We start from the raw sequence: 25,968 nt of genomic DNA on the forward strand, positions 1-25,968 counted from the left end.
GCAGGGGCTGCCGGTCGGGTTCCGGGGTGTTCGTACAGGTGGGGGAGCAGCACTGGAATAGCCGGGCTAGGATTGAGGTGCACGGCAGAGTCAGGGGGAGCAGCACTGGAATAGCCGGGCTAGGATTGAGGTCCATGGCAGAGTCAGGGGGAGCAGGACTGGAATAGCCGGGCTAGGATTGAGGTGCATGGCGGAGTCAGGGGGAGCAGCACTGGAATAGCCGGGCTAGGATTGAGGTGCATGGCAGAGTCAGGGGGAGCAGGACTGGAATAGCCAGGCTAGGATTGAGGTCCATGGCAGAGTCAGGGGAAGCAGCACTGGAATAGCAGGGCTAGGATTGAGGTCCATGGCAGAGTCAGGGGGAGCAGGACTGGAATAGCCGGGCTAGGATTGAGGTGCACGGCACAGTCATGGGGAGCAGCACTGGAATAGCCGGGCTAGGATTGAGGTCCATGGCAGAGTCAGGGGGAGCAGGACTGGAATAGCAGGGCTAGGATTGAGGTGCATGGCGGAGTCAGGGGGAGCAGCACTGGAATAGCAGGGCTAGGATTGAGGTGCATGGCGGAGTCAGGGGGAGCAGCACTGGAATAGCCGGGCTAGGACTGAGGTGCACGGCAGAGTCAGGGGGAGCAGGACTGGAATAGCCGGGCTAGGATTGAGGTGCACGGCAGAGTCAGGGGGAGCAGCACTGGAATAGCCGGGCTAGGATTGAGGTGCACGGCGGAGTCAGGGGGAGCAGCACTGGAATAGCCGGGCTAGGACTGAGGTCCATGGCAGAGTCGGGGGGAGCAGCACTGGAATAGCCGGGCTAGGACTGAGGTCCATGGCGGAGTCATGGGGAGCAGCACTGGAATAGCCGGGCTAGGATTGAGGTCCATGGCAGAGTCAGGGGGAGCAGGACTGGAATAGCCGGGCTAGGATTGAGGTCCATGGCAGAGTCAGGGGGAGCAGCACTGGAATAGCAGCGGATGCTGCAGGTCAGGCGGAGGCGCAGGGGCCGGGGAACGGCCTGTGTGTGGGAGCTCCCCTTGCTATTACCCGGTGCTCCTGCCCTCCGAGCGCCCTTCGCCGGCACAACGTTGACTTCACAGGATCAGGGCTGTAACGCCTGCTTTGACCCCTCTCTGTTGCAGATCCCTTGGAGTCTCAACGGCCGCTAGCCCACGAGTGCCTGGGGGAAGCCCTGCGCATCCTCCGGCAGGTCATCAACAAGTACCCACTGCTCAACACCTTGGAGACCCTGACAGCCGCAGGAACCCTAATATCCAGGGTCAAAGGTCAGTGCACAGCTGGGTCATGAGCACAGAGCAGCTGCCACCTCAAGGGCTCCGCGATTCTGCTCACCCTTCACTGCCTCCCTCCCGACTTGCCCCAGCCAGGCCCAGCAGCTGGTATGGACTCATGGGTGTTGACCCTGTTCAGGTCCAGCCTGGGCTGGAGGCAGGTGGAAGCTGACCCTAAGGAAAGGCTCTTTGGGGTTGGGGTCAGGGCTGCATGGAATCAGAGGCGAGGGCCTCAGTCCTTGGTTTGGAGACGTCCTTTGCATCCAAACCACAGTCACAACCAGCGCCAGCCTACCCCTTGCTCGCACATGCGGCAGACAGAGGCCAAGGGCTGAACGGGCTATGGAGACTGCATCCAGGGGGATTTGGGGCAGGGGGAGGGGGGCAGGCACACTGGTAGGGAACAGTGTCCAGGAAGCTGGTGTGGCTGCTGTCCAGGGGGGTGGAGACAGGTCTTCAGTCACCAGCCCCTGGCACGAGGGTATTTCTGCCAGTCTGTTCTCCAGGGCTCAAGCCAGTCCACTTTAAAATGACTCCAGTGATCAAACTCCCACAGGGGAGAGGATCCCGCAGTCTGGTTGTCCTCCCCTCCCTTCCCGCCCGGGAACATTGCTGGGATATTCAGCCCACGCTCCCCTCGCTTGTTCACGTCCTAATTCTCTTCACGCCCACTGGCGCAAACCCTCATGGATGGACACAAAAGCCTCTGTGGGTTACTAGCGTGAAGCGTTCACTGGGCCAAATTCAGCATGTGGCTCCAGGGAAGTCAGTGGAATTACCCCTGAGACAAGTCTGGCCCTTCGTCTGACACGTCGCACTGCACCAGGCGGGAGCCAGCTGTCTCCGAGCCGCAGGAGGTGCAGGGTGGATTAGCCAAGATGGAGCATTTAATTTCCTGGGATTAGAGAGAGCCCGGCCTGAGGGTGCTGGGTCACGGCTGGGAGAGCCCATTCACACCGAAGCTTTTACAAAGGAACTGCCCTTTCTCTAGACGGGGCGTCAGACGAGCCCAAGTGCATGATGCCAGTGGGAAACCTTCCAACAAACAACCCGGGGCTGTTTTCTGAGCTGTAAAACCAGCCCCGGCCCTGCTAACACCCTCGGCCTCACCCTGCCAGCACCACAGGGCTCTAAGAAACTGACTTGGGTAGAGAGTCTTGTAACATTCATCAGTGGGGGTGCCAGGGACCTAGGGCCAAACTCAGGCCCTGCTGAAATCAGTCGGAACTTGCACCTTGACTCCAATGGGAGGTTTGGCCCTTTCACTCCTATTTCCCCCTTGGACATCACATGGCAAGAGGTGCTCAGGAGTCAGGCCGGGATGTGTTTTCCGGACCTCTCAGTTCCACTTCAGGGCTGGGAGAGGGGTGCGATATTTGGGGTGAGTCCTTGTCTGTCGGAAAGCCACTCCAGGCTCCCCCGCCTTGACTGATATAAGTCAATCCCCCTGCAAAGGCAGGAGACGGGCTCTGAGTCTCCTCTCCCTTCCACCACTTTCCCATCGGTGTCATCCCACTGATTAAAGAGCGACAGGGGCTGGATCACTGGATGATTCCCTGTTCTGTTCATTCCCTCTGGGGCACCCGGCACTGGCCACTGTCAGGACACTGGGCTAGCTGGACCTTTGGGCTGACCCAGTGTGGCCGTTCTTACGCGCTCACTCCTGATTTACACCGGTGAGGCCTAGAAGAGGGCGTCAGCCATAGGACCCGATTCCCCACTGCCCTGCGCCTTGTGTCGTCATTTACACCTAGGTGAAGCGGGTGTGAAACGCCACCAGGTCAGAATTCTCCGCTCTCACACACTGGCCTCTTCCCTCACTCCAGTGTAAATGACATCGCCAGGCAGTGGAGAGTCAGACTCCCACAATGAGCCCAGGGTACAACGCTGGGCTCTGCGTATGAACTTCCCCAGAGACTGGGGACGTCTGGATCCGGGGATTTCGTACAGACCCCGCCCTGATCAATACTAAGCACTGGGCACGCATAGAGCCCTGCACAGGCCTGACTGTCCTCTCACTTACACTAGTGTGATCAAGAGCCGCGCTGTTGAACTGAATGAAGCTCCTCACGTAAAGCCGGTGGGCGTGTAAGTTCTCTGGGCCAGTTCTTCGTTCTGCGCTTGTACAGCAACCAGCACAATTGGGTCCTGGTCTGTGACTCAGGCTCCGAGGCGCTACAGCAATGGAAATAATAAGAAGCGAGATCAGACTCAGGCCCCTGCCTATTCAAAGAGATGAGCCAAGGCACAGATTGCAGCCTGAAGCGCCCTGGAACGTCGCTGGGGGTTCGGTGCCGAGCTCCCGTTTGTGCCTTTCCAAATCTGACATGTACTGTTCACGCAGCTAGGGCAATGAATGAATCGGCTCTTAAACTGATCTGGCATGTTGATCTGAGCCCAGGTGATAGGAGAACAGTCAATTCCTTCTTCAGAGGCATTTAGAAAAACGTGCAATTGACTAGGGTGGAAATGCACACCTGGGAATCCGAGGAGTGGGGCCCCGAGAAAGCAGGTCCCAGCTGTGCTGTTAGTCTTGTCAATGTTGTTTGATGGGCCTGATTTTCCAAAATGGCCTGCAGATTCGTGGGCACTATTGTGCCCCCTCTGCTAATTGCTGGGGCAAAGGGCTGGTATTTGGGGGCGTCTCTACACAACTGTGGCTGTGATCCAGGAAGATTTCTAAACACTGACCATCAGTACTCGCTTCTCACTGACGGTGCAAACTTGTGTCTGCAAAACTGGGGGCCAGGCTGAAACACATATGCACAAGCCGGCCTATTTTCCAGCAAGTAGGAGAGAAAACGTCTGTTCAGCTGACATGAGCGGTACTTAGGGCTGATCCAAAGCTCACAGAGGTCAGTGAGAGTCTTTGGATCCAGGCCTTAGATCAGAGATGGGCAAACTATGGCCGGCCTGCGGGACCATCCTGCCCGGCCCTTGAGCTCCCGGCTAGGGAGGCTAGTCCCCAGTCCCTCCCCAACAGCCTCAGCTCGCCATGCCACCAGCGCTCTGGGCGGCAGGGCTGCGAGGTCCTGACGGGCAGCGCGGTGGTGGGGCTGGCTCTGGCCGAGCGGTGTGGCTGCCAGACATGCTGCTCTGAGTGGCATGGTAAGGGGGAAGATGGGGTGGAGGTTTGGGGGGGGGGCATTCAGGGGACGGGGAATGGGGGGGTTGGATAGGGGGTGGGGTCCCGGGGTGGCGGTTAGGGGCAGGAGGTCCCAAGAGGGGAGGTCAGGGGACAAGGAGCAGGGGGTTGGATGGGTGGGGGTTCTGAGGGGGCAGTCAGGGGGTGGGAAGTGGGAGGGGGCGGGGGCCAGGCTGTTTGGGGAGGCACAGCCTTCCCTACCCAGCCCTCGATCCTGTTTCGGAATCCCCAATGTGGCCCTCAGGCCAAAAAGTTTGCCCGCCCCTGCCTTAGCTTGCTAGGACTTTGAGGCAGGGGCAGTCTGTTAATTACAAGGCGTGGAGTGCCGAGCACAATGGAGCTCAGATTCGTGAGTGGGCCGTTAGCTGTTACTGCAATAAAAATCTTAAACCCTAATCATCATCGGCCACTATCTCCCCGAGTCCCTGGCAGCACCGCATGGTTCTGAGATGTGATTCTGCCAAGTGTGCCAGTGCAAAGCCTTCCGAGAGCAGTGTTACAACAGCGGTGGGGGAAGGGCCGGCGGGCTTAACCGCACACAGAGCACAACATTTTGCGTCACTGCCCTCATTTCCTGGACACCGAACGGTAACCACAAGGGACAGGAAGTTCCTCCATAGCAGGGTGGAACTAGATCTGCCGATCGGCTTGCTCAGTGATCGCCTGTCAGGGCCTCGGCATGGGCCAGGCTCTGTGGCTCAGCAGTTGTGGCAAGCGCTGATGTGAGGCATGTTTAAAAATGGGCGGCTCCTCTGAGCCATGCAGCAAGTTGATTTTGATGAGCGACAAGGTTGTGAGCCAGATTCTGGTCTTTTACTCTGGGAGAGGCTTTAATTTTGCATCGCCCAGCACCTTGTGCCAGCATTTGCACAAGTGGCACGTGGGTGTAATACACAACCTAATCAGAATGAACATTTCACACCTACTTTGCACTGGTGAAAATGACTGCACCGGGCTAGGGCAATGGAGAACCGAGCCCAGGGTGCAGGGAATACAGTATTGGGCCCATTCTCTTTTTACTATTTAATGCTAAAACCTCTAGCGATTCTACGCTAGATTCATGCAGGAGCAGACCCAGAATGATTCTGCATCTGACCTATTCAGAATCCCTGGACTTGAACTAGATGGGAATAAAATTCTCCTTTTCTTTGGGATCTGGAGGATTCAGAGCTTGGGGTGATGGCTCACTCTGCCGGGGTGACCCCTCCAGCTGGCAGCTCTGCAGCAGTACAAGCTGCTCTCTCAGTCTGCGATTAGAGGGGTTCTTTGATCAGAGTTTTCCATCTCAAAGCAGAAGGCTCTGAAGCCGGAGGGCAGGAAAGGCACAGCAGTAACACAGATTCATCTTATCTCTTATGGTGGCCTAGGGGTAGCTGGGAGTGATGGGATGCAACTGACCTTAGGGGAAATACAGACCCAGCACGCTGAACGGGGAACAACCTCCCAAGGGAAGTGCTAAAAGCCCCGTCACTGGGGAAATGTAAAACTGGCCTGGACAAAGCCCTGGGGAATATTCCATGGGAACAATCCAGACCTAACGCTCTCCAGGGCGCTGGACCAGATGAAACCTAGGCAGGCCTTTTCCACCTCCAACAAATATGATTATATGTATTGCCGGGCTCTGCCCCCAGGGTCTCTAGGTCTCTTTCAAAAGCTGCCCTGCTAAATGTGCAGTGGCAATTAGCATAGAGCAGCTGGGTTCATCGAGCCAAGACTGTTTTGTTGGTGGCACCTAGGGTACGTCTGCACTGCAAAAAAACCTGCAGCAGCCAGTCTCACAGCCTGGGTCAACTGTCTCGGACTCACGGGGCTTGTGCTATGGGACCAAAGATAGCAGTGTAGACATTCCTGCTTGGGCTTTTGCTCGGGCTCTGAAACCTAGAGAGGGGGGAAGGTCTCAGCCCGGGCTCCAGCCCCAGTGGGGATGTCTACACTGGTATTTTTAGCCCCGTAGCAGCAGCCTGAGTCCACTGCTTGCTGCTGCGAGGTTTTTTGCAGTGTAGATGCACCCTAGTTAGCAAGGGCAGAGGTACATGAGAACTGTCTAAGAGGGGCAGCTGAGCCTGAGAGCAGAGACTTCCTGGATGGGCTGCAAGACTCACCCCTCTCTCTGCGTCGGAGCAGGTCTGGGACCACCACTGGCAAGTGGGTGTCAGTCACAAAAGGGCTTTTGCTTCTCTTTCGTTTCCAGGTTTCCACTATGAGTCCAACAATGAGACGGACAAGCGGGAGTTCGAGAAGGCTCTGGAGACCATCGCAGTCTCCTTCAGTAGCACGTAAGCGAACCTCAGCTGGCGGCGGTCTGGAGGACTTGCCACTCCCCTGCCACCTCGACTGTCCCCAACCCAGAGAGAACATGCTGCCCCGCCCTGTCACTTTGCACACTCGCACCTTAACAAGGGGCAGCTTTCCGCCGGCAATGGTGAAAGACCAAGTTTTGGGTGTGCAACCCATCCCCCACTCCCTGCAGGGTCACAAGTTCCTGGGCGGCCCCTGGCTGGATGTCCTGGGTTCCTTCTATCAGTTACATCCACATTGCTACTGACACCAGGAGGTCTGGTTCAGACAACCACCTGGCAGGGATATTAAGATACCCCTGGTCTCCTCCTGACATTGCTTCACCTTCATCTACACTGTAGCAGCTAAATCATTTGGGGGCTGATCCAATCCCCACTGACAGCAATAGGAAGACTCCCACTGAGCTGGATCAGGTCTTAGAGCCTGGCCCCTGGCAGACTCCAGAGACCTGCACTCGGAAGTGGTATGGAAGGTCCTATGTGCTACTCTCCAGTTCATAACTCTAACCATACTGACCATCCATGTCCTCCTGCCCCTTCTTTCAGCGTGTCTGAATTCCTCATGGGAGAAGTGGACAGCAGCACCCTCCTCTCGATACCTCCCAGTGACCAGAATCAGGTGAGTGACACCAGCTGCTCCTAAGTGGACCGGAGGGGGGATATCGCTGGGGTTTGCTTTTACTTCTGGTACACCGCCGTTCAGAAACCCGGACCAGGCCCTGCTCGGCACCCAGAGAACCAGCCACACACAGTCTCTGCTCAAGAACAAGTAGAGGCAACTAAGCCAGAGGCCTGGCTACCCCAGCTTAGCCTAGCAGGCACTGACAGAACTGTGCGGGGAACATCACACAGGCCTTGTCTGCTTGGTCCTGTTCCTACTGCCATTCATGCGGACAAGGAGAGATCAAAAGCGCACATGGTGCTTAGCTAGAGAGGTGACAGGCCCCTGAGAAGGACTTCAGCTAGGTTGCAGGATGATCTTGTAGACCAAAGAGTGGAAGACTGAGAATCAGGGCTCTTGGTGTCTATTCTTGTCTCTGCCGCTGATTTGCTGTATGACCTTGAGCAGGTCACTTAACCACAGATACTCCCATGTCCCCAGAGGGCCTTCATGTAGGACCCCAGGGCTGCACTTGGCAGATCAAAAGAGTTTGCTCCTTATTCTGGGCCTCAGTGAACATAGAGAACAGCCAGCAGCCCCAGGTTTCTATATCCATCTCCTGGCTTCTGGGAAAAAAACCCTGGCAGCCTGCTCCCGGCTTCACCCGTTGTACCTACTTCTCACTCTCTAACGAGCTCTTTTGCCTCCCCACCCGAACAGTCTATGGAGAACCTGTACGGAGGGATCGCCGGGCAGGGCGGAGACGGCATGCCAGCCGGCATGGAAAGCTTTGATTCAGGTGAGTGGCTGGGTGCAGAATAAATCCTGCTGGGGGCAGGGAAGTCTGGGCAGCAGGACGAGCAGAGTGGCTCAGAGGACGTGGCGTTCCCTCTCCATTATTGAGGTTCCGGGAGAAATGTGCAAGTGCAACTCCCTGGCTTGCAATGGTGCTGAATGCCAGCGTCCCACAGGATCGCAGGGCGCAAGTGACAAGTACACGAGGCTTCACTGCAGGTGTATTCTTGCCCCCTGGACCTGGCACCTTAGGCAGCACCAAAGCGGTTAAATCTGCATTCTCCATGCCCAGCAGGGAGCCGAGGGCACAAAGGGGCTGGTAACAAACACTGCCGTGAAATGTGCAGCTCGTGGCATTTCTCTGAGTCTCGGAGCCAGCAGGCGGTGGGCAAGTTCAGGCAGGCAGAGCTCCTGCAAACCATCCAGCGGATGCAGTGTCCTTCCAGCCAACGTCTCCTCCGAGACGAGAGACAAGGGATCCTCCTCATCTTCACTACTGCTGCAATACACCCAATGGCCCCAACCATTCCGTGAGGCGCTGCGTGAACATGTTATAAGAGAGAGTCCCTGCCCCGAAGAGCTTACAGACCAGACCAGACCACACAAGCCGGTGTGACAGAGGGAGTGGAGCAGGGCGGAAAAGGGCAGAAGTACCAAGAACCCACGTTTCCATCGGCTGACTACGTGTGCAATTTGCAGGGATCACGCCAACTTGCCCATGAATGCTAGAAACATATCGGTCACCCTTACTACGCCCCTGCCTAGCCATGATCAGCTGGAAGTTCGATCCTGGCACGGCTTTGGAAAGGGGTTCGAAGGAGAGCCAGCGAATGGCTTGACAGGCTCGTTTGGGGAGAGCGCTTCACGGGACGGCTTTGGCAAGTGGAAGAAGCAGACAAACAGGCAACGGAAGCTGGCGTCGTTGGCAGGCAACAGGCATCATGAGACACGAGAGCGGATTAGTAGGGTGGGGCAGGGTCATGAAGGGCTTTAAAGGAAAGCTCAAGAAGTCTGTGTCTGCTGCTGTGGGGGAGGGGGACGCGGAGGAAGCCTGCAGCAGCTCAGGAGGTCAGTTCTGCTCCTTGGTTCCAGCCCATGGTGGAGCTCTGCCTCTTTGATCCCTGCAGGACTCCTGGAAACCCCAAGACAATTTGGGTGGGTAAGTCAGTGGATGAGAGTGCTTGGCGGTAGCTTAAGTGCCTGGCTCATTCTGTATCTCCTCCTTCTCTCCCATCTTTCTCCGTGTCCCCGTCACAGTCCGTCCGTCTGCAGAAGAGGTGGATATCATGCTCCAGCGGTGTGAGGGCGGAGTGGAAGCTGCCCTCCAGTATGCCAAAAACATCTCCAAATACATGAAGGACCTTTTCTACTACCTGGAGAAGAGGACCACTCTGGGTGAGTGGCGAGAGGACGGAGGGCAGGGTCTGCTTCCCGAGATGCTGAAGGCGGCATCGTAATGGGCCACAGTGCCATTCCCAGCTCACATTCTCGTAGTATTTATTATGGGCTGGAGGTTGAAGGGACCCCTTGATCCAGAAATGGGTTGGGGAGCGCGAGAGTCATTTATGGCCGAATGGACCAAGCACAAGCCTGGGAATCTGGACTTGAATTCCATTCCAGACTTTGCCACTGACCCTGAATGATCTTGGGCAAGTCTCTTTGCCTCCGTTTGGCCCGCTATCAAATGTTACCTGGCTTCCTATGTAAAGCACTTTCAGATCTATGGAGGAAGTAAATCTATGTGCATGTGAAGAATTACTACCTTGATAGAAAAAGGCGAAGGGGTGTGTGTGTGTGTGTGTGTTTGTATAGGACCTACGCTATCTGCAGAACTGGCATTCTTTAATTTATATTCAGCGCTGAAATGACTGATACCCCCCAATGAAACACAAAATCAGCAGGGCAAGGCCTTCTAAGTCCACTTCCTTCCTTTCCCTTGCAGAGATGGAATTTGCCAAAGGGCTGCAGAAGATGGTGAACAGCTGTAAGCAAACGATCACTCAGGAGGTAGGTCAGAGCTCCCATGTAAGCACACCCCTTGTGCCTGGTTCCAGCATGTGTCTGGCCTTACTTACACCAGAAACAAGCACGGGAAACCTCCCTCCTCATGAGAGAAACACTGCAGTTCCAGAGCCTCAAAGGTTTAGCTATGCAATTCTAGGGTGTCATTTTTCGGAAGCAAGCTGCACTGCCCAGCGTGGAGAATTGAATTCAAAGGCCAGTGCTAAGCACTTCTGAAAATCTCACTCCTAAACTTCTAGGTGTCATGGTTCATTTTTGAGGCTCCCTGCTCCCTCGTGTAAAATCCAGGGGCCCGATTCCCCCACCCCAGGTCCAAGTAACGACCATTCACTTTAACTTGAACCCAGGCTCCGAGTCCCATAACAATACGACCTGTTTGGGTGAGGGCGAGCTATGTGCGAGCCAGGCTAGAAGGAATCCCAGGAGGAAGCGGTTATGGTATAAAGTCATATCGCAGGGTTTTACAGGCACTCTGGTTTGAGAGCTGCTGGGAATGAGGTTACGCACGTCAAGCTCAGCAGAACCTCTGACATTTCCCCTTCTTCCCCTTTGCACCGTGCTAACAGTACATGATGCATCACTATGTAAAAGCTAGTTAGGGGCCTTTGCTGGCAGCACACAGTCTGGGCCTCTCACCCTCCTCCACCCCCTGCCCCACGGCTATGACCATTTCTCTGTCATGTGCTCAGCCTGGTTTCTCGCCGTGGCAGTGATTCTCTGGGGGATGTTGTAATTTTCCAGCCGCACATGCCGTTCCTGTCGATCTACTCGCTGGCTCTGGAGCAGGATATGGAGTACGGCGCCGCAGTCCTGCAAACGGCTGCCACCTTGCAGAACCACACCTTCCTGCAGGTAGGAGAGCTGCCCACCCCCACACAGCTGCACGGGATGCCTTGGTGCAAATGGCTGGAGAGATCCCCTGCCTTTGCTTTCCCTGTTTGCTGCTTGATCTGCAGCGAACACCTGGTGCCTCTGAGTTCTCGGCTTTGAAACAGGAAGTGCCCTCTCCTACCGGAAATGGCACCTGAGAATAACCCCTTCACACTAGAGACTTTGCAGCGGTAGAAGTGTGTCCTGTCACTGTCTTTATACCATAGGGTTTCTCTTTCAGGCACAGCTCTTCACTCAACTAAGGCAGGGGTTGGGTTTGATATTTACCAGCGTCCCCCCTGTTACTGCTCCAAACTGGAGATGTGCCAGAATCAGAATCATGTATCCAAACTCCTGGGCTGTGGGGTGTTTGGATAAAGGGTCTCACAACCATCCCTAAGCTCAGCAAAACCAAACAATTCACTTTTGCCATTCTCCAGTTCAGCTTAGGCCTCTCAGAGTCCGGCATGGACAAAGTTACACGTGCTGGTCACTAGCAGAAAGCTGCTAGGTCCGGTCTGCGTGCCCAGGACAGTAGGGTAACGCATGGTCCTTTCACTGCCAGAGAGCTCAGTTTGCTTATGTCAGCCGAAAATGAAAATGAATGTGACAGCATCCACCTAATTTCTAGGGGTTTGTCCACAACACAGAACTGCCCTTAGTTCAGCCTGATCAGTGATAACTCTTAAATCGTACTTCTCATTTGTAGATTGCAAAGCCCCTTACAAAGGAAAGTATGTCTTGGCATCCCCACTTTACAGACAGGGAAACTGAGGCACGTGACTCCTTAAGATCACACAAGCAGCCAGGGGCTGAGCCAGGAAGAGAACCCACATCTCTTGATGCCCAAGCCCAGTGGCTCCGCTCTGCAGGTTTGGCTTACTGGAATCCCAGAACAGGGACAGTGGGTAGGCAGGGCAGGCCAGGCATGTGTCAAGTCCCACCGGGCAGAGCTGCCCGTGCTCTGGCTGGCGCTGGCTGGTGCTGGCAAGCCCTTGGGTTTATGAACACTACAATCCACTGTAACGGAAACTGGTGCATTTGGAGCACCCGAGCAGGGCAGAGCACATCGGCACAGAGAGCACCACAGGGCATAAAGGCTGAGCTGTGCTGCCCCTGACTTCGCCCCTTCTGTCCCCACATTCCAGCCACTGGGAATGAGACGCCTGGAACATGAAAAGCGGAGGAAGGAGATTAAGGAGCAGTGGCACCGGGCCCAGAGGAAGCTGGTAGGTAACGAAGAGCTGCAGCGTGCCATGGGGCTGCCCCATGATCGTATCCTGACTGTGACAGCCCCCGCCCCCCCCATACACACATCTCGTCAATCATATGGTCAGATTCTCTGCCCCTCTTCGGGCTGGCATTAGAAACAAGCACATGTTGGACTGATCTACGATGGCCTCTTCAGTGAGCCTGATGGATGAGCAGTGCGGGAAATGCCCCGAGAAACGTGCACTGTCCCCGTGCTCCCAGCGGGCAGGAAAGCAGCTCCTGCCTTGAAAGGAGCTTTGCTCTTCCAACCCCCATGTCAGTTTCACTATAAGAGCCCAGAACTGTTTCCTTATTATTTATACTGCAGGAGTGCCATGGAGTCCTAGTTCTAGATCTGATCCCTACCGTGCTCGGAGCTGTACATAACAGACAGCTTCTGCCCCAAAGAGCTTACAGGCTCTGTTTCCTCCCCTCCATGCTCATTCCTAGCCATACATGGGCAGAATGGGTTAGTACTCAGCTTCATACCGTAATCCTGCAGTGGAGAATCCTTCAGGCCAGTGAGGAGAGAACCCCGGGGCCAGGGAGGGGGAGGATAACATTCTCCTCGGACAGACAGACTTTTCCCTAGACCAGTCACCTTGGATCAAGGTCCCAATTTTTTGTCTGGCAGCAAGAGGCTGAGACCAACCTGCGGAAGGCCAAGCAGATGTACATGCAGCGCTGTGAGGAGCACGAGAAGGCCAAGTACGTGACAGTGAAGGCTGAAGAGGAACAGCAGAGCACCAGCAGCAGCACCACCACCAAGACCCTGGACAAGAAGCGGCGGCTGGAGGAGGAGGCCAGGAATAAGGTGAGGGTCAGGGAGATGCTAGGAGAACATCACTGTGTGGGATGCTGAGTGGGCAGGGAGCCCACCCCACACCATCGCAGCTTTTGTGTCCCAAACAATGTACATCCCCAAACCATCCTTTCAGCCAGAAGCACATCCCAGCCTACCAGTGCTACCGCTCCATACCTGGCCAGAGGGACTGATGCTGAATCACTCACTAACCAGGGCCTCTGGTAGATCCCAACCCTCTGCTCCAGCCCAGGGCCACCTGGGTCTCTCACCAGGCTGAACAGCAGTGCCACTGAACCAATCTGCTATCACCTTCCTTTTGTACCGCGGTGTTCACTGGCTCCAATTGTGTTGGGAATTCGTTGCCCCTGACAGCCACTTAAATGAGTTTGGTGGGACTTGACACAGATGCTGTATCCAGGTCTGGTGTCCACAATTCCAGAAGGATGTTGATAAACTGGAGAGGGTTCAGAGAAGAGTTGTGAGATTGACTGACAGACTCCAGAAGCTCAATCTATTTATTTTAACAAAGAGAAGGTTGAGGGGTGATTTGGTTACAGTCGATACATACCTTCATGGGGAACAAATATTTGGTACGGGGCTCTTCAATCTAGCGGAGAAAGGAATAACATCATCCAATGGCTGGAAGTTGAAGCTTGACACATTCAGACTGCAAATAAGGGGTGATTTTTTTAACAATGAGGATAATTACGCATTGGAACAACTTATTGAGGGTCGTGGTGGATTCTCCATCACTGAGAATTTTTAAATCAAGACTGGATGTTTTTCTAAAACATCTGCTCAAGGGATTATCTTGGGCGGGGGGAAGCTATGACTTGGCGTTACACAGGAAATCAGCCTAGACGATCACAATGGTCTGGCTTTGGAACCCATGAATCCTAGCAGACAAGTGCCTGCACTGAAAGAACTTCCCCAGCTAGTCTTGTCGGCAGCTGTCCCAGCACAGAAGCCAAGGATGAGTGCAGGAGTGCACGGGGAACTTGCCCCAGCATTGTCCTGGCTGCTGTACCTGGTATGTGACTCGAGGACTTCATTCTCCAGGGTAGTAAATGCTCATCAGAACTGCCTGGGCTGAAGGGACCGTGGGGTAAATGCCACCCAAGGGGCAAAGGAGGTTGTGTCCGTGCCTGGAGGGTTTGTCTTCCTTCCCTGCCCTCCCGCCGCTGAGCAGTTAGCACCTCACACTTTCTCGGGTGCTTTCAGGCAGAGGAGTCGATGGCCACGTACCGGACCTGCATCGCTGACGCCAACACACAGAAGCAGGAGCTGGAGGACACCAAGGTGAACGTCCTACGGCAGATCCATGAGGTGATCAAGCAGAGCGACCAGGTCATGAAATCGGTGAGTAGGGCTCGCTGGCTTGAGGCAGCCGCCTGTGGGAGACGGGTAGGACCGTACCCAGCCTCTTCTGCACACATTGCTGTGAGAAGCCCAGATCTTGCTGTGTTACGCCAAAAGCACCTACACTCCCACGTGGGCTGGCTGCTCCTATCTCTGATGAGGGTAGAGGAGAGGGTGAGAGGGAGTAGACCTGAGAGAAAGTTCTTTCCAATACCTCTGCCAGGACTTATAGCTAGATGTAACCCAGGGAGCTCTGTCTAACACGGCGTCCCAGGGTCCCGGCTGCATGTCTTACACGGAGCTCTGACTCTCTGGCACTAGCGTGCAGGGTCTCAAAGGGCTGCTTCTGAACACACCACGTGTACAGTCACACATACCCCCCGCACCCCTCTCAGAGTCTCTCTCTCTCTTTCAGGCCACAATCTCCTTCTACCAGATCATGCACATCCAGACGGCTCCCCAGCCCGTCCACTTCCAGACCCTGTGCGAGAGCAGCAAGCTGTACGACCCCGGGCAGCAGTACGCTTCCCACGTCAAGCAGCTGCAGCGGGGAGACGAACCCGAGACCCAGTACGACTTTGAACCCTACGTGTCGCAGAATGCCTGGTAGGGGGGGCCCCCTTTCAAAATAATCATCTCTGCTGCCTATAACCCTTCCTCTTGGAGAGGGGCTCTGAGCTACTCTCAAAGCCAGTGCTCCTGCATCATGCCTTACAGTGCATCCTGGGAAAATCTGGGAGTCCCCCCCCGTAGCTAGCATGCCTGCCCTGCCTCCTTCAGCATCTGCTGCTGGGACAGGCTAGAATGGGAGGATTTGAGAGGTTCCCTGCTCCCCTCCCCACCAGCGTCACCTGCTGGTGTGTCCCACCCCCCCACCAAAGGTGCGGTGCGGGCTGGCTGGCAAGGAAGGTGCTGACAGAGCCATAGGATACAGGGAGGTGCGGTCCCAGAGCGGGTGACTGCAGTGGCATGTGGGTCGTTGCTGAACATCCCCTTCCTTTCCACCCATTCGAATGATCCCTTTCACCTTCCTTCTGTCCATCAGGTCCCCCTTCACCCGGCCACGGAAAGGCAGCTTTAATGCCAATGACTTCAGTAGTACCGATGGGGCTGCGTCCTCCAAGGACGGAGGTGTCTCGGAAGGAGGGGCAGCGGCGAGGGAGCAGCCAAGTGGGACCATGACCGTGGAACGGAGAGGTGAGCTCCTGGAGAGCAGAGCCTGGGGGTGCAGGTCAGACACCGTGTCCTCTAATCAACAGCTCCCCTCCCCGCCCCCACACTTTATTCTCTAGCAATATGGTCTCAGACAGAGTGAGTTCTTCCGTCTGCAGAGAACAATTCCTCTGCGGGAGCCCCTCCGTGTGGGGGGCAGAGGAATGGAATCAGGGATCCAAAGTGAACATCATTTACCAAGCAGACCCATGGTCCATCCAGCCTGGTATCCCTCCAGCTACCCCTCCCAAACAGATCCCTGGGCCATCGACTCTAGCGTCTCCATCTGCCCCTGCCAAACATCTAGTCCCTTAGCCTGCAGCCCAGGCCGGATGCATAAGAGAAAAGGCCCTGGATCCACATGATCGTTTCAATACTATTAGGTGGCAGTTGTTCTTCCTTACCCAGCCACTCACAAGCTGGTGCCCTGAAGCACCCAGAGCTCTTGTGCTCGTATCTTTGCCAGCATACTCGGCTAAGTCCTCTGGGATACTAAATACAATGGCAGCTACAGCTTCTTCTCAGGCCGGGGAGATCAAAGCCATTGAGGGCGTTTAACACAGAGACCTTTGCTGTCCTTCAGTTCCCTCCCCAGTATAATCTCCCCTCCCCTTTCTATTATAGGGCCCTGTAAACAGTGCGCCACTGCCCCAGAGTGCTGCCTAGTAGTCAGGCGGTGGTTTCCGGCTCTCCCCTCCTGTCCTGGGGGGGAGCAGGGGCTGGGCCTTTGAATAATCAGGGTCGCTCCAGTAGGTGTCTGGGCGATGCTGTCTGCTAGAGACGGGTGGGAGCGCCCGGGCCCATCCTCTCCACCGATCTCCAGTCCAGGGCCCAACGGTGGGAGGCTACACTTGACCACTTCCTACCCCAGCCCCCGCTGACTGCACCAGGAGTCAGAGTCTCTGCCCTGCACCCCCAGTCACTGCTTTCTGTCGCAGGCTCTCCTCTGGTCGGTGTAATGAGGCCTCCAGCAAGGTGCCCCTGGGACAACACTTCGACTCTCAGAGCTGCCATCTGCCCCCCTCCATTGCCTGCCCTCTTCAGAGCTGCTCTTCTCCCCTTCTGAAGCCCTGCCTTGCGCTGGTGGCGTGGCTGCTTGGGGCCGCCTGGGCCCAGAGCAACGCCTTAACCCCTTGCTCTCCGGTGTGGGGTTTGTTAACCCCCTCACAGGCCCAATCCTGCTAGGTCTGAGAGCTCTCAATTGCCATAATGCTGATGGAAGATGAAGGGGCTCAGCACCATACAGAACTGGGCCCACCAAGCCTTACAATCATTCTCTAATTTCCCACCAAGATGAGCCTCCTCCGAGTCCATCCATGCTGCTGCTGCTTCTAACTCCCATTGCTTGGAAGTGGGTCCACTGCAGGTTCCCCTCTCCCTGCACTCAGGCACTGAGACTGCCCTCTTGCCCTCTGCAGCACTCACCCCTGGTCTTAACTCGCCTGCAAGCAAGGAACGTAGCACGGGCCATTGGGTTTCCTGCAGCCTGAGGGCCCACCAGTGTCGAGGCTGTTCTAGATTAAACTGTGTTGCTCTCAGGGACCCAGCCAGCAGCAGCTAACGTGTCAAGTGGTTCTTTCTGCAGGTGGGAGGGGACACCAGGTCCATAAGTCTTGGCCAACGTCCATCATTGAAACAGAGGGCCGGCTGGATTCAACCTCAGGTAGAGTATCCTGGCCCGTGGGAAGCAGTACAATGCAGGGCTGGCTGCTTCTTTCTCCTGTGCTACTCCAGTCTACATCTCGTAATGGGGCCAGGCTGGGAGCAGAGCATGAGAGCTAACATGGGATTTGTGTCTTAATTTTTCTAGTTTAAAATAAGTCTATCGATTGCAGATTACTACTCTGGTCCCAGCTTCTGATGGCAGGTGGCTCAGTAGAATGACTGGAGAACTGGAATGTCACCACTACATCACTTCCTCCCAGCAGGAGACACTGTAGGGGACAGACTGGGAGTGCTAGCTCTGGGGAAAATTCACAGCTACTCTAAAGCCATCCTACCCTAGTAGGCACAGGACTTGGTTGTGGGCCACACACACATTCATAAGAGAAACTGTTTCGCCACTAATTGTGCTCTGTATTGTGGGTTGTGTTTCGGTAGGTACATTTAGCCAGAAGTTCCAGCGGATGTCTTCCAACGGCACCATGTCCTCTAACGAAGAGCTGGATGAGAAGGATGAGAACGCGGCCTCGTTTGAACAGAGTACGTGATGGGGGCGGGGTTCCACCATGCCTGCGGCTCAGTACCCAGGCACCTTGACAACATTAAGAAGATAGTGACTTCCCTTGGCAAAAAAGATTGACCGAGGACAAGATTAAGATGGTGTTTGCTTTGAGGTCACCAACATAAGGCAATGGGCCAAATTCATCCCTGGGGTATGAATTCAGCAAAGTTACCTGGGAATTAATTGGTTCAGATGTCGGTACTGCCATAGTCTGAATGCTATGGACCGAGGCAAAGATGAGGGGCCAGGTTACACTGGAGTAATTGTGGAATAATTGGAGTCCATGGAGTGACATTAGTCTGACAGCAGATTGGGGCTGACACTGTTCCACGAGAAACTGTAAATCTTGATATTGCCCAAAAGACGAGATTAAGAGCTGAATCGTACCATGTCCCCAATAAGTGGAAATCTCTCCACCACGGCCATGGATTTCTTAGCACTTTAACGTTCTGAAGGTGACTTCAAGAGTTCCATGGGGGGAAGGGGGCAATCAAATATTACTAACTACTGAGCCAGTCCGGTCACTGAGATTTGCATATGCAATCTGATTGGTTAATTTAATACTAGACCTGTCAATACTGTCGACCTTGGAAGGAAACAACAGAAACGCATTGATTTGTCACATGACTACTTTCAGCCAATCACTGAGCTAGGATTTCCTTGTCTGTAACAATCGAAGTCACTTGGACTCCTTGTACATTTGCTAAGAGTCTTCCAGTTGATAGGGAAACAAGGTGACTGGGAGCTGGTGACTAAGCGCTTGCTGCCATGGTGTTTTCAGAACGGTGATCTGGGCTGTCTCTGATCCAGGCTTGCTGCACGTTTTCCAGACTCTCTAACCCACTGTCCCCTCCAAGTTGGGGGCTTTGGATCTTTATTGCTGGTTATCTCACACAAAAATAGGAAAAGGAAGAAAGGTTCCCCAAAAATGTCAGCTCCAAGCAAGTTATCTGAGGATTTAATTCAGCTTGGCAGGGGAAGGGGCTGGTGGCAGAAAGTCTCCCATGGCCGCTGCATTGTGTGTTTTCGTATCACCTTCTGGAGACTCTGGCCAACCTCCCCTGGAGATGAGCTCGCAGTCTGTGCTGCTGGGCATTAAATCCATGGAGGATCAGCTAGAAACCAAACGGGCGGTGTTTTCTTCTCACCTCCTGCTATAAGAGGAGAGCACAGAAGAGATGAGTGAGGACTGCCTAGACAGTGGGCGGTGAAACCGCAATTCTCCATATGTCTCCAGGGCCATGAAATCCCCATGGATGATCATGGGCTTAGAAAGGAGGAGGGAACAGGTTTATTTCACCCATGTTACTCAGAGGAGCTGACTCTAAAGCTTAGGCCATAGGTTACCTGAGATGTGACTGGAATATGGACAGGGCCAGTTGATTGACTGGTCTGTTGGAAGTGCTCCTGGGCTCTGGTATCACCCTATGCCAGCTCCTCTTGAGTCACATGGATTTTGGATGGATTTATTCTTGGTTTCCTCCAGGCATCAATGGGATAGCCCCTGAAATGACAGCTCCGACGGGCCCATTCCGAAACGTGGGTTTATCCAAGGCTGCCCAGACCCATCGGCTGAGAAAACTTCGTACCCCTTCGAAATGCCGGGAATGCAACAGCTACGTTTACTTCCAGGGAGCGGAGTGCGAGGAGGTAGGGAGCGACGGGAAGCAGGCCTGGGGGAAGGGAGGGGTAAATGAAGTAGAAGCCGGGAGAGGCACCCGGCTGCACTGATGTGAACTGGGAACCAAGTGACCTCAGCTGAACCTGCAAGCGTTTTGGGTGACAGCCTCTAACTTCTCACATATCTTCATTCCACAAGAGTCTCAGCTGCTGGGCTGTGTTTTTGCAGCTTTGCACCTGCAATGTAAGTCCTGTTATGCTGAGAGACACTGGTGGATCCCAAACCTCTTTGAGATTGAATGTGAACACACCATTCGAGTAACATAACTGTCAGGAGGTGTTAACCAGCACTGTCCTCCCGCACCCTAACTCAGACAAAAGGGAGTTGTGAACCCACCGGGGAGCTTGGACTGAGTGGGCAGAGAGGTTTAGCTGAGTGTTGTTTGTGTTTGGTGTGTGTGTGCGCATGTGTGGGAAGGCAGGACACACAAAACACGGAGAGAGGCAGAGGCAAAAAGCACAAAAGCCATGCAGTAGCCTGTGAGCACAAAGCGACTGTGCGAAAAGCTAGAGATTGAGCTTTTGGGTCTGGTGTTGGCAAAAGAGGCTTGGGGCTGTAAGCTGAGAATCTGTCCTTTTGGTCATGGTGCTGCCTGCGCTCGGAGAAGCAGGACTTTGTACACTCCTTGTAACCAAACAAGATAGCATCACAGAAATACCAGACTCCATCAGTTTCTGCTTCCAACTGGAACATCCCCAGGGCCCTGACACCTTTGATAAGCCACTCAGGTCAAAAAGGGGCAACAATCCCTTAAATCTCTATGACCCCGATGCACTGATGTGCAAGAGGCCTTAACTGCAGGTGCAAGATGAACCTGCAAAAACAGAGGCCCAGGGACAGCCCGGCTGAAAATCTCTCTCTTAGCGTATTCCACAGGGCAGCTGCTTCCTTGGTCCGCTGCTGGGTGGGCTGGGGAAGTCCCTGCCTAGCCCCTCTCCCTTTGCTTTTGGAAGAGATGGTTTCCCTTGTGTTTTGGGACATGTTCAGGCTATGGAATGGCTTTGGGTCCATCCCAATAGAAAGGCAATTGCCAACCCATCCAGCTGTTGCACTGCGGCTGCTCCTCTCAACACAGCTGTTAAGCACCTCTGTTGGAATGCAGTGCATCTGCTCTGATGTCTCCCAGGCAGGGGTTTTATTCTCAGTCTATTCAACATGGTGGCAGTCCCTGTGAGCGGAAGCTTTATTCACCATAGAGTTGTCTCTCTCTCTCCCCCGCCAACCATCTTCCTGTCTGTTCCAGTGCTATTTAGCCTGCCACAAAAAATGTCTGGAGACCCTGGCCATCCAGTGCGGCCACAAGAAACTCCAAGGGAAGCTGCAGCTCTTTGGCCGGGATTTCACACAGGCGTCCCAGAGCAGCTCAGACGGCATCCCCTTCATTATCAAGAAGTGCATCTGTGAGATTGAGAAGCGGGCTCTGAAAACCAAGGTGAGGCACTTTCTTTCTGCCCTGTGGCCCGATCATGCCGGGCTCCCTGCGGTGGCTCAGACTGCCCTTGTACCCTGGAAAAGGAATGGATGGTTTGCTCACGAGCTCCAGCTCCTTTCCCAGCACGGTTCTGTATCCCACAGTGAAAACATCAGACTGCTTCTAGAGAGGTCTAGAGAGCCGGGAGTCAGGAACTCCTGAGTTTATAGTCAGTAGCAGAGCCAAGATTATCTGTCACCTTGGCTAAGACACCTCCTGGTTCACAGATGGGGAAACTGAGGCATCAAATAGCAGCACTTGGGTTTAACAGCTGTTATATAACTACTACTAACATAAGATCAGCCATACTAGGTCAGACTAATGGTTCACCCAGCCCAGTATCCTGTCTTCTGACAGTGGCCAATGCCAGGTGCTTTGGAGGGAATGAGTAAAACAGGCAATCATTGAACGATCCATCGCGTCGTCCACTCCCAACTTCTGGCAGTCAGAGGCTCGGGCTACCCAGGGCGTGGGGCAGCGTCCTTGCCATCCTGGCTAATAGCTATTGATGGACCTATCCTCCATGAACTTACCTAATTCTTTTTTTAACCCCATTATGCTTTTGGCCTTCACGACATCCCCTGGCAAGGAGTTCCACAGGTTGCCTGTGCATTGGGTGATGAAGTACTTCTTTTTGTTTTAAACCTGCTGCCTATTAATTTCATTGGGTGCCCCTTGGTTTGTGTATTATGCGAAGGGGTAAATAACACTTCCCTATTCACTCTCTCCAAACCATTCACGATTTTACAGACCTCTATCCTACCCCCGAGTCGTCTCCTCTCCAAGATGAACAGTCCCAGTCTTTTGAATTGTCGTTTCTAACCACAGAACCAGGCATGGGGCGATAAGCCCACTGTGCTGGGTGAGCTGGTGGTGAAACACCCCTCCCGATCTCCCTTTAACCCCATGTCCCCCTTTGCAGGGCATCTATCGAGTCAACGGCGTGAAGACGCGCGTGGAGAAGCTTTGCCAGGCATTTGAGAACGGGAAGGAGCTGGTGGAGCTGTCCCAAGCCTCCCCTCACGATATCAGCAACGTCCTGAAGCTCTACCTGCGACAGGTAAGAAGTTCCTGACCCGCCAGGATTCTCTCTGCACTGCGTGAGGTGGAGACTCGCCAAAGGAAGTTGTTTCAGGGATCATACCCAGCCCCACTGGGTCACCTCTGGCAGGAGGAGTTTGGCTACAAACTAGAGTTAAACTCTATATGCTGGCTGGCCCATGCCAATGGCAGAGACCTAAGGTATTGAAATCACAGATCCAAATTCAAAGCAGGCCCATAGGAACCTAAAGCAGCATTGCCAACTTTGGGGATTTTATCCTGCTCTATGGTGATTTTCCTTAAAGTCCCAACTCCTGAAAGAAAGGAGTTCCCCCAAAACCTCAACTTTCATCTAAAGCAAAAGCAAGTTTGTTGCCCTTCAGGAACCACCATGCTCTGAAACCATAAGGCAACTACAAAGACCCCCAAATCTATTAGTTGCTAAACAAACACAAAACTCCTGCTTTATTTTTTTTTGGGTGGGTGGGGGGGGGGCGACTCACGATTTTTGATTGCTTGACAACGTTGCTGAAGACATTCCCTCTAGCGGCTCTTTGGCAGCCTGCATGCAATGAGATCACTTCCTGGGGGACAGGTGCCCACACTGCAAAACTGCCATGGCAGCTGCCAGTCCACCCATTCACCTCTTCAGGGGCACAGCCCAGGGACAGATTTCGCCCACACCTAGAGGGTGTCCCTCCAAGTCAGAGATAAGGCATGTGGTTGGGGATGGATGGGCAGGGGGCACATTGTGGAGGATTCTTGCCGGCCACTGCTCATGCTGGGCCAAGGGTAATTTGCAAGCTTCATTCTGTGAACTCAGCATTAGAGAGAGAGAGAGAGAGAGAGACACATACACACACACACATGGCCAGTTCTGGAGCAGGGGCTGTTGTTCGTGCCTTGGCGTTCAAGGTGGTTGGTACCAAGGACTCCCCCAATTCTCCTTTGGCCAAGGCCCCAGCATGTGAAACCAGCCCTTTAAAACGGGCGACCCACATCCTCAAACAACAGACGCTGCAAGGCAGAAGGGGAAGCAGTTTGTCTCTTTCACTTTAGACTGTGGGTTTGGTAAACTCGCACCTGTTAACTCCTTCGGGGCAGGGTTTTATGGACTGCCTGACACGAAGGCCAGACCCTCTCCTCGCCTCCAAGTGGCCAGGGCCTCTTTGAGAGCAATGGAACTACGGCGAATTACAGCAGCTGAGGACGTGGCCTGGCGCCTGTATGGCAGGCAGGGCAGCCAAGCAGGGGAAAGAGACACGCTGACCAACGTTAGACTGTTTTCAAGTCCCTAGTTAGAGCAGCCTGAAAACCAAGCCAAAGCGACAGGAAGTCTTCATGATTCATGAGACAGGAAGTCTCCCTGTCATCATTCAGACACGCCAGAGGGAGCGGCTCAGTGGTTGTTGCTGAAGGTTTGAAGCATCAAGATTCCCTGGAAACAGACTTTTGAATGCCAACAGCACTGACGCTGCCCTCTGTGCTGTTTGCAAACCAAGTTCCTGTTTGCTCCCCGGGGCCATTAGCGAGTCCCCCCAAAATGTCCTTGGCCAAAGTCTCCCCTCAGTATTGCACAGCGGGTTGCCTGCTCAACACCAGAGGTGGCTGCATGGCTGTGGTGCTCGAGGCCTGTAGTGCATTAGGAGGGAAGGTGCTAGGTAAATCCAAAGTTCTGTGATAAACGAGTGTATAATTTACAGGAAAAAATGGCAAGATGGGGCTGAATTTACATGGCACAGGGGTAAAGCCGGGTCTCTGATCACCGACTGCCTAGCAAACAGGGGAGGCTGATTGAGAGAGATGCCCTTTCCTCCCTCACTGCATTGTGGGTAGCTCAGGAGCGTTTGGGAGGTTTCCTTGCCATAGAAGTTTGCTGTAGAAAGGAAGAGAGTTTTCTCGGCTCAGTGAGCTAGGACTGGGAGCAGATTCTGGAAGGAGAGGCCCACCCTAGAGGCTAGGGACATCTCCTGTTATCTGAAGTTGCTTTATAGCCTTGGCCGTGGTGAGCTTTGAGTCTGTGCATTTGCCTTCACGGAGCCGTCTCTCCGTCTGTTCTTTCTTGAAGCTGCCAGAACCCATCATGCCCTTCCGGCTGTACAATGAACTCATGGGCCTGGCCAAGGAAAGCCTGCAAGGTGGGGGTGAGACCAAGACCAAGGCTGGGAAGGGAGGTCCCGAGCTGGTGGACAAGGGAGCTGAGACGGACAAGATGGTGGTGACGTTGGTGACAAAGCTGAAGGAGCTGCTGAAGGAGCTTCCACGGGAGAACCTGGCCACCCTGCAGTACATCGTGCAGCACCTGAGAAGGTGAGGAGGGGTGAGGAGAGCTGCAAGGGGGGGGGTCATTAGTGATGCTGCAACACCTGCCACCACCTCCCTCCCTCCTTGACATGGGAGGGCGGGGGTTAATGTCAGCCTCACCCAAAAATGGAAGCTAGGTCTGAGGGCAGCAGAGTCCTCTCCAGCACTAGCGGGGGGGATGGGGGGTGTCTCTCCTCCCATACAGACACTGTCACTCCCCCGGAGAAGTGTGATTCCTGCACCACAGGCAGAGCATCCCTTGTGCTGCACCAGTTCCATCTGTCCCTCTGTCTGTCCTCCCCCTTCAGGATTGTGGAAGTAGAACAGGACAACAAAATGACCTCGAGCAACCTGGGCATTGTCTTCGGGCCAACGCTGATGCGCCCCCGGCCCACCGAGGCCACCATCTCCCTGTCCTCGCTGGTCGATTACCCCCACCAGGCTCGCATCATTGAGGCCCTCATCATCTTCTACTCAACCATCTTCGAGAACAAGGCGGCCCAGCTGCTGGCTGGCTCTGACAAAGACGCTGAGGATGCCGAAGAGAGGACCAGGCGCTCTAGCCAGGTGGGAGGTCCTCAGAGTAGAGTTCCAAGTCCTAGAATTGGGGTGGGGGAGCATTTATCTAAGGAGACCTTCTATTTCTGCTTGTACCATTGGGCCTTTTGGGGCCAGCAAGAGGAATGAGGGCAAGCAAGAGAGGAGGGTGTGACATGAACAGGCTTTAAAAGGAAGGGAGAAGCAGCCAGCACCCCACAGAGGGAGCGGAACCGTCTCTCTGACCTAGGGCAGGCCACCATCAGAAGGGAATGGAGGGAGCTGAGTGGACCAGGCCCTGCATGCTGCGGGGAAGGAAGGAACCCTCCTACCTACCTGGCATCAAACAACTTTTCAAAGCATCATTCGTGCCAAGCCAGAGAGCAGAATTTTAGCCAGGATTCAGCCAGCTGCCTTCTTTGGAGGCAGGTTCTCAGGCAGCCCTTGTGTCAGGACACGCTGCCCCGCGTTGTGTTTAAACACACACGTACCAGACGCTGGGTAGTTGTTATTACTGGTATTACATTAGTCTCTGGAGGAGGCCTCAGCAAGGATCAAGGCCCCAAGGGTGTACAAACACAGTGAGACAACAACGTCCAGTCTAAGTAGACAAGACAGGAAAGGAGTGGGAGGAAGGATGGATTATCACCTCCATTTTAAAATACTGGCTGCCGAGACAGACTGACCCAATGATGCTTTTGTTCCTCTGAATGGGGTTTCATGACCCATTCCCCTTAACCCCAAGAGCGAGGTAAGGGAGTGTTGTGATCTGGCTTCAAAGGACCTTAATTTAGGTTGAGAGCAGCTGAGTGTTGCAACGGCCCCTACCCCCACCCGCTTTGTTCACCTTGCTCCTCTTCCACCTTCCCTCCCAGGACAACGAGCCCCCAGTTCCACACAGCAACATCCCGTACTTAGAGGTGCCCTCGGAGAAGGGGGATTCCGATAACAACGCCGACCCGTACGGAGGTGAGTGACAGCCACATGCAGGCCCTGCCCTCCCCCAATGGCCTTAAGACGTTCCAAGGATGCTGAACGATGCGAAGGCAGCTCCAGAGAGTTGTTCACCT

General features: G+C 54.4%; 1 protein-coding gene across 2 annotated transcripts in view; it reads left to right on the forward strand.

Moving 5' to 3' along the window:
* The window catches only part of ARHGAP45 (Rho GTPase activating protein 45), a 44,025-nt gene that overhangs the window by 13,641 nt on the left and 4,416 nt on the right, over nt 1-25,968 (forward strand). For both annotated transcript variants that reach the window (XM_039515605.1, XM_039515604.1), the window contains exons 3-22: nt 1,134-1,277; nt 6,620-6,704; nt 7,272-7,344; nt 8,047-8,125; nt 9,379-9,516; nt 10,064-10,128; nt 10,885-10,995; nt 12,162-12,242; nt 12,899-13,078; nt 14,291-14,428; nt 14,844-15,034; nt 15,474-15,625; nt 17,226-17,303; nt 17,741-17,842; nt 19,351-19,514; nt 20,789-20,977; nt 21,939-22,076; nt 24,126-24,367; nt 24,670-24,928; nt 25,774-25,867. In XM_039515605.1, the coding sequence (XP_039371539.1) occupies nt 1,134-1,277; nt 6,620-6,704; nt 7,272-7,344; nt 8,047-8,125; nt 9,379-9,516; nt 10,064-10,128; nt 10,885-10,995; nt 12,162-12,242; nt 12,899-13,078; nt 14,291-14,428; nt 14,844-15,034; nt 15,474-15,625; nt 17,226-17,303; nt 17,741-17,842; nt 19,351-19,514; nt 20,789-20,977; nt 21,939-22,076; nt 24,126-24,367; nt 24,670-24,928; nt 25,774-25,867 (2,703 nt within the window). The remainder of the gene's footprint in view (nt 1-1,133; nt 1,278-6,619; nt 6,705-7,271; nt 7,345-8,046; nt 8,126-9,378; nt 9,517-10,063; nt 10,129-10,884; nt 10,996-12,161; nt 12,243-12,898; nt 13,079-14,290; nt 14,429-14,843; nt 15,035-15,473; nt 15,626-17,225; nt 17,304-17,740; nt 17,843-19,350; nt 19,515-20,788; nt 20,978-21,938; nt 22,077-24,125; nt 24,368-24,669; nt 24,929-25,773; nt 25,868-25,968) is intronic.

The sequence above is a fragment of the Mauremys reevesii genome, linkage group 26 (assembly GCF_016161935.1).
Source record: "Mauremys reevesii isolate NIE-2019 linkage group 26, ASM1616193v1, whole genome shotgun sequence".
In the NCBI taxonomy this organism is placed as follows: Eukaryota; Metazoa; Chordata; order Testudines; family Geoemydidae; genus Mauremys; species Mauremys reevesii.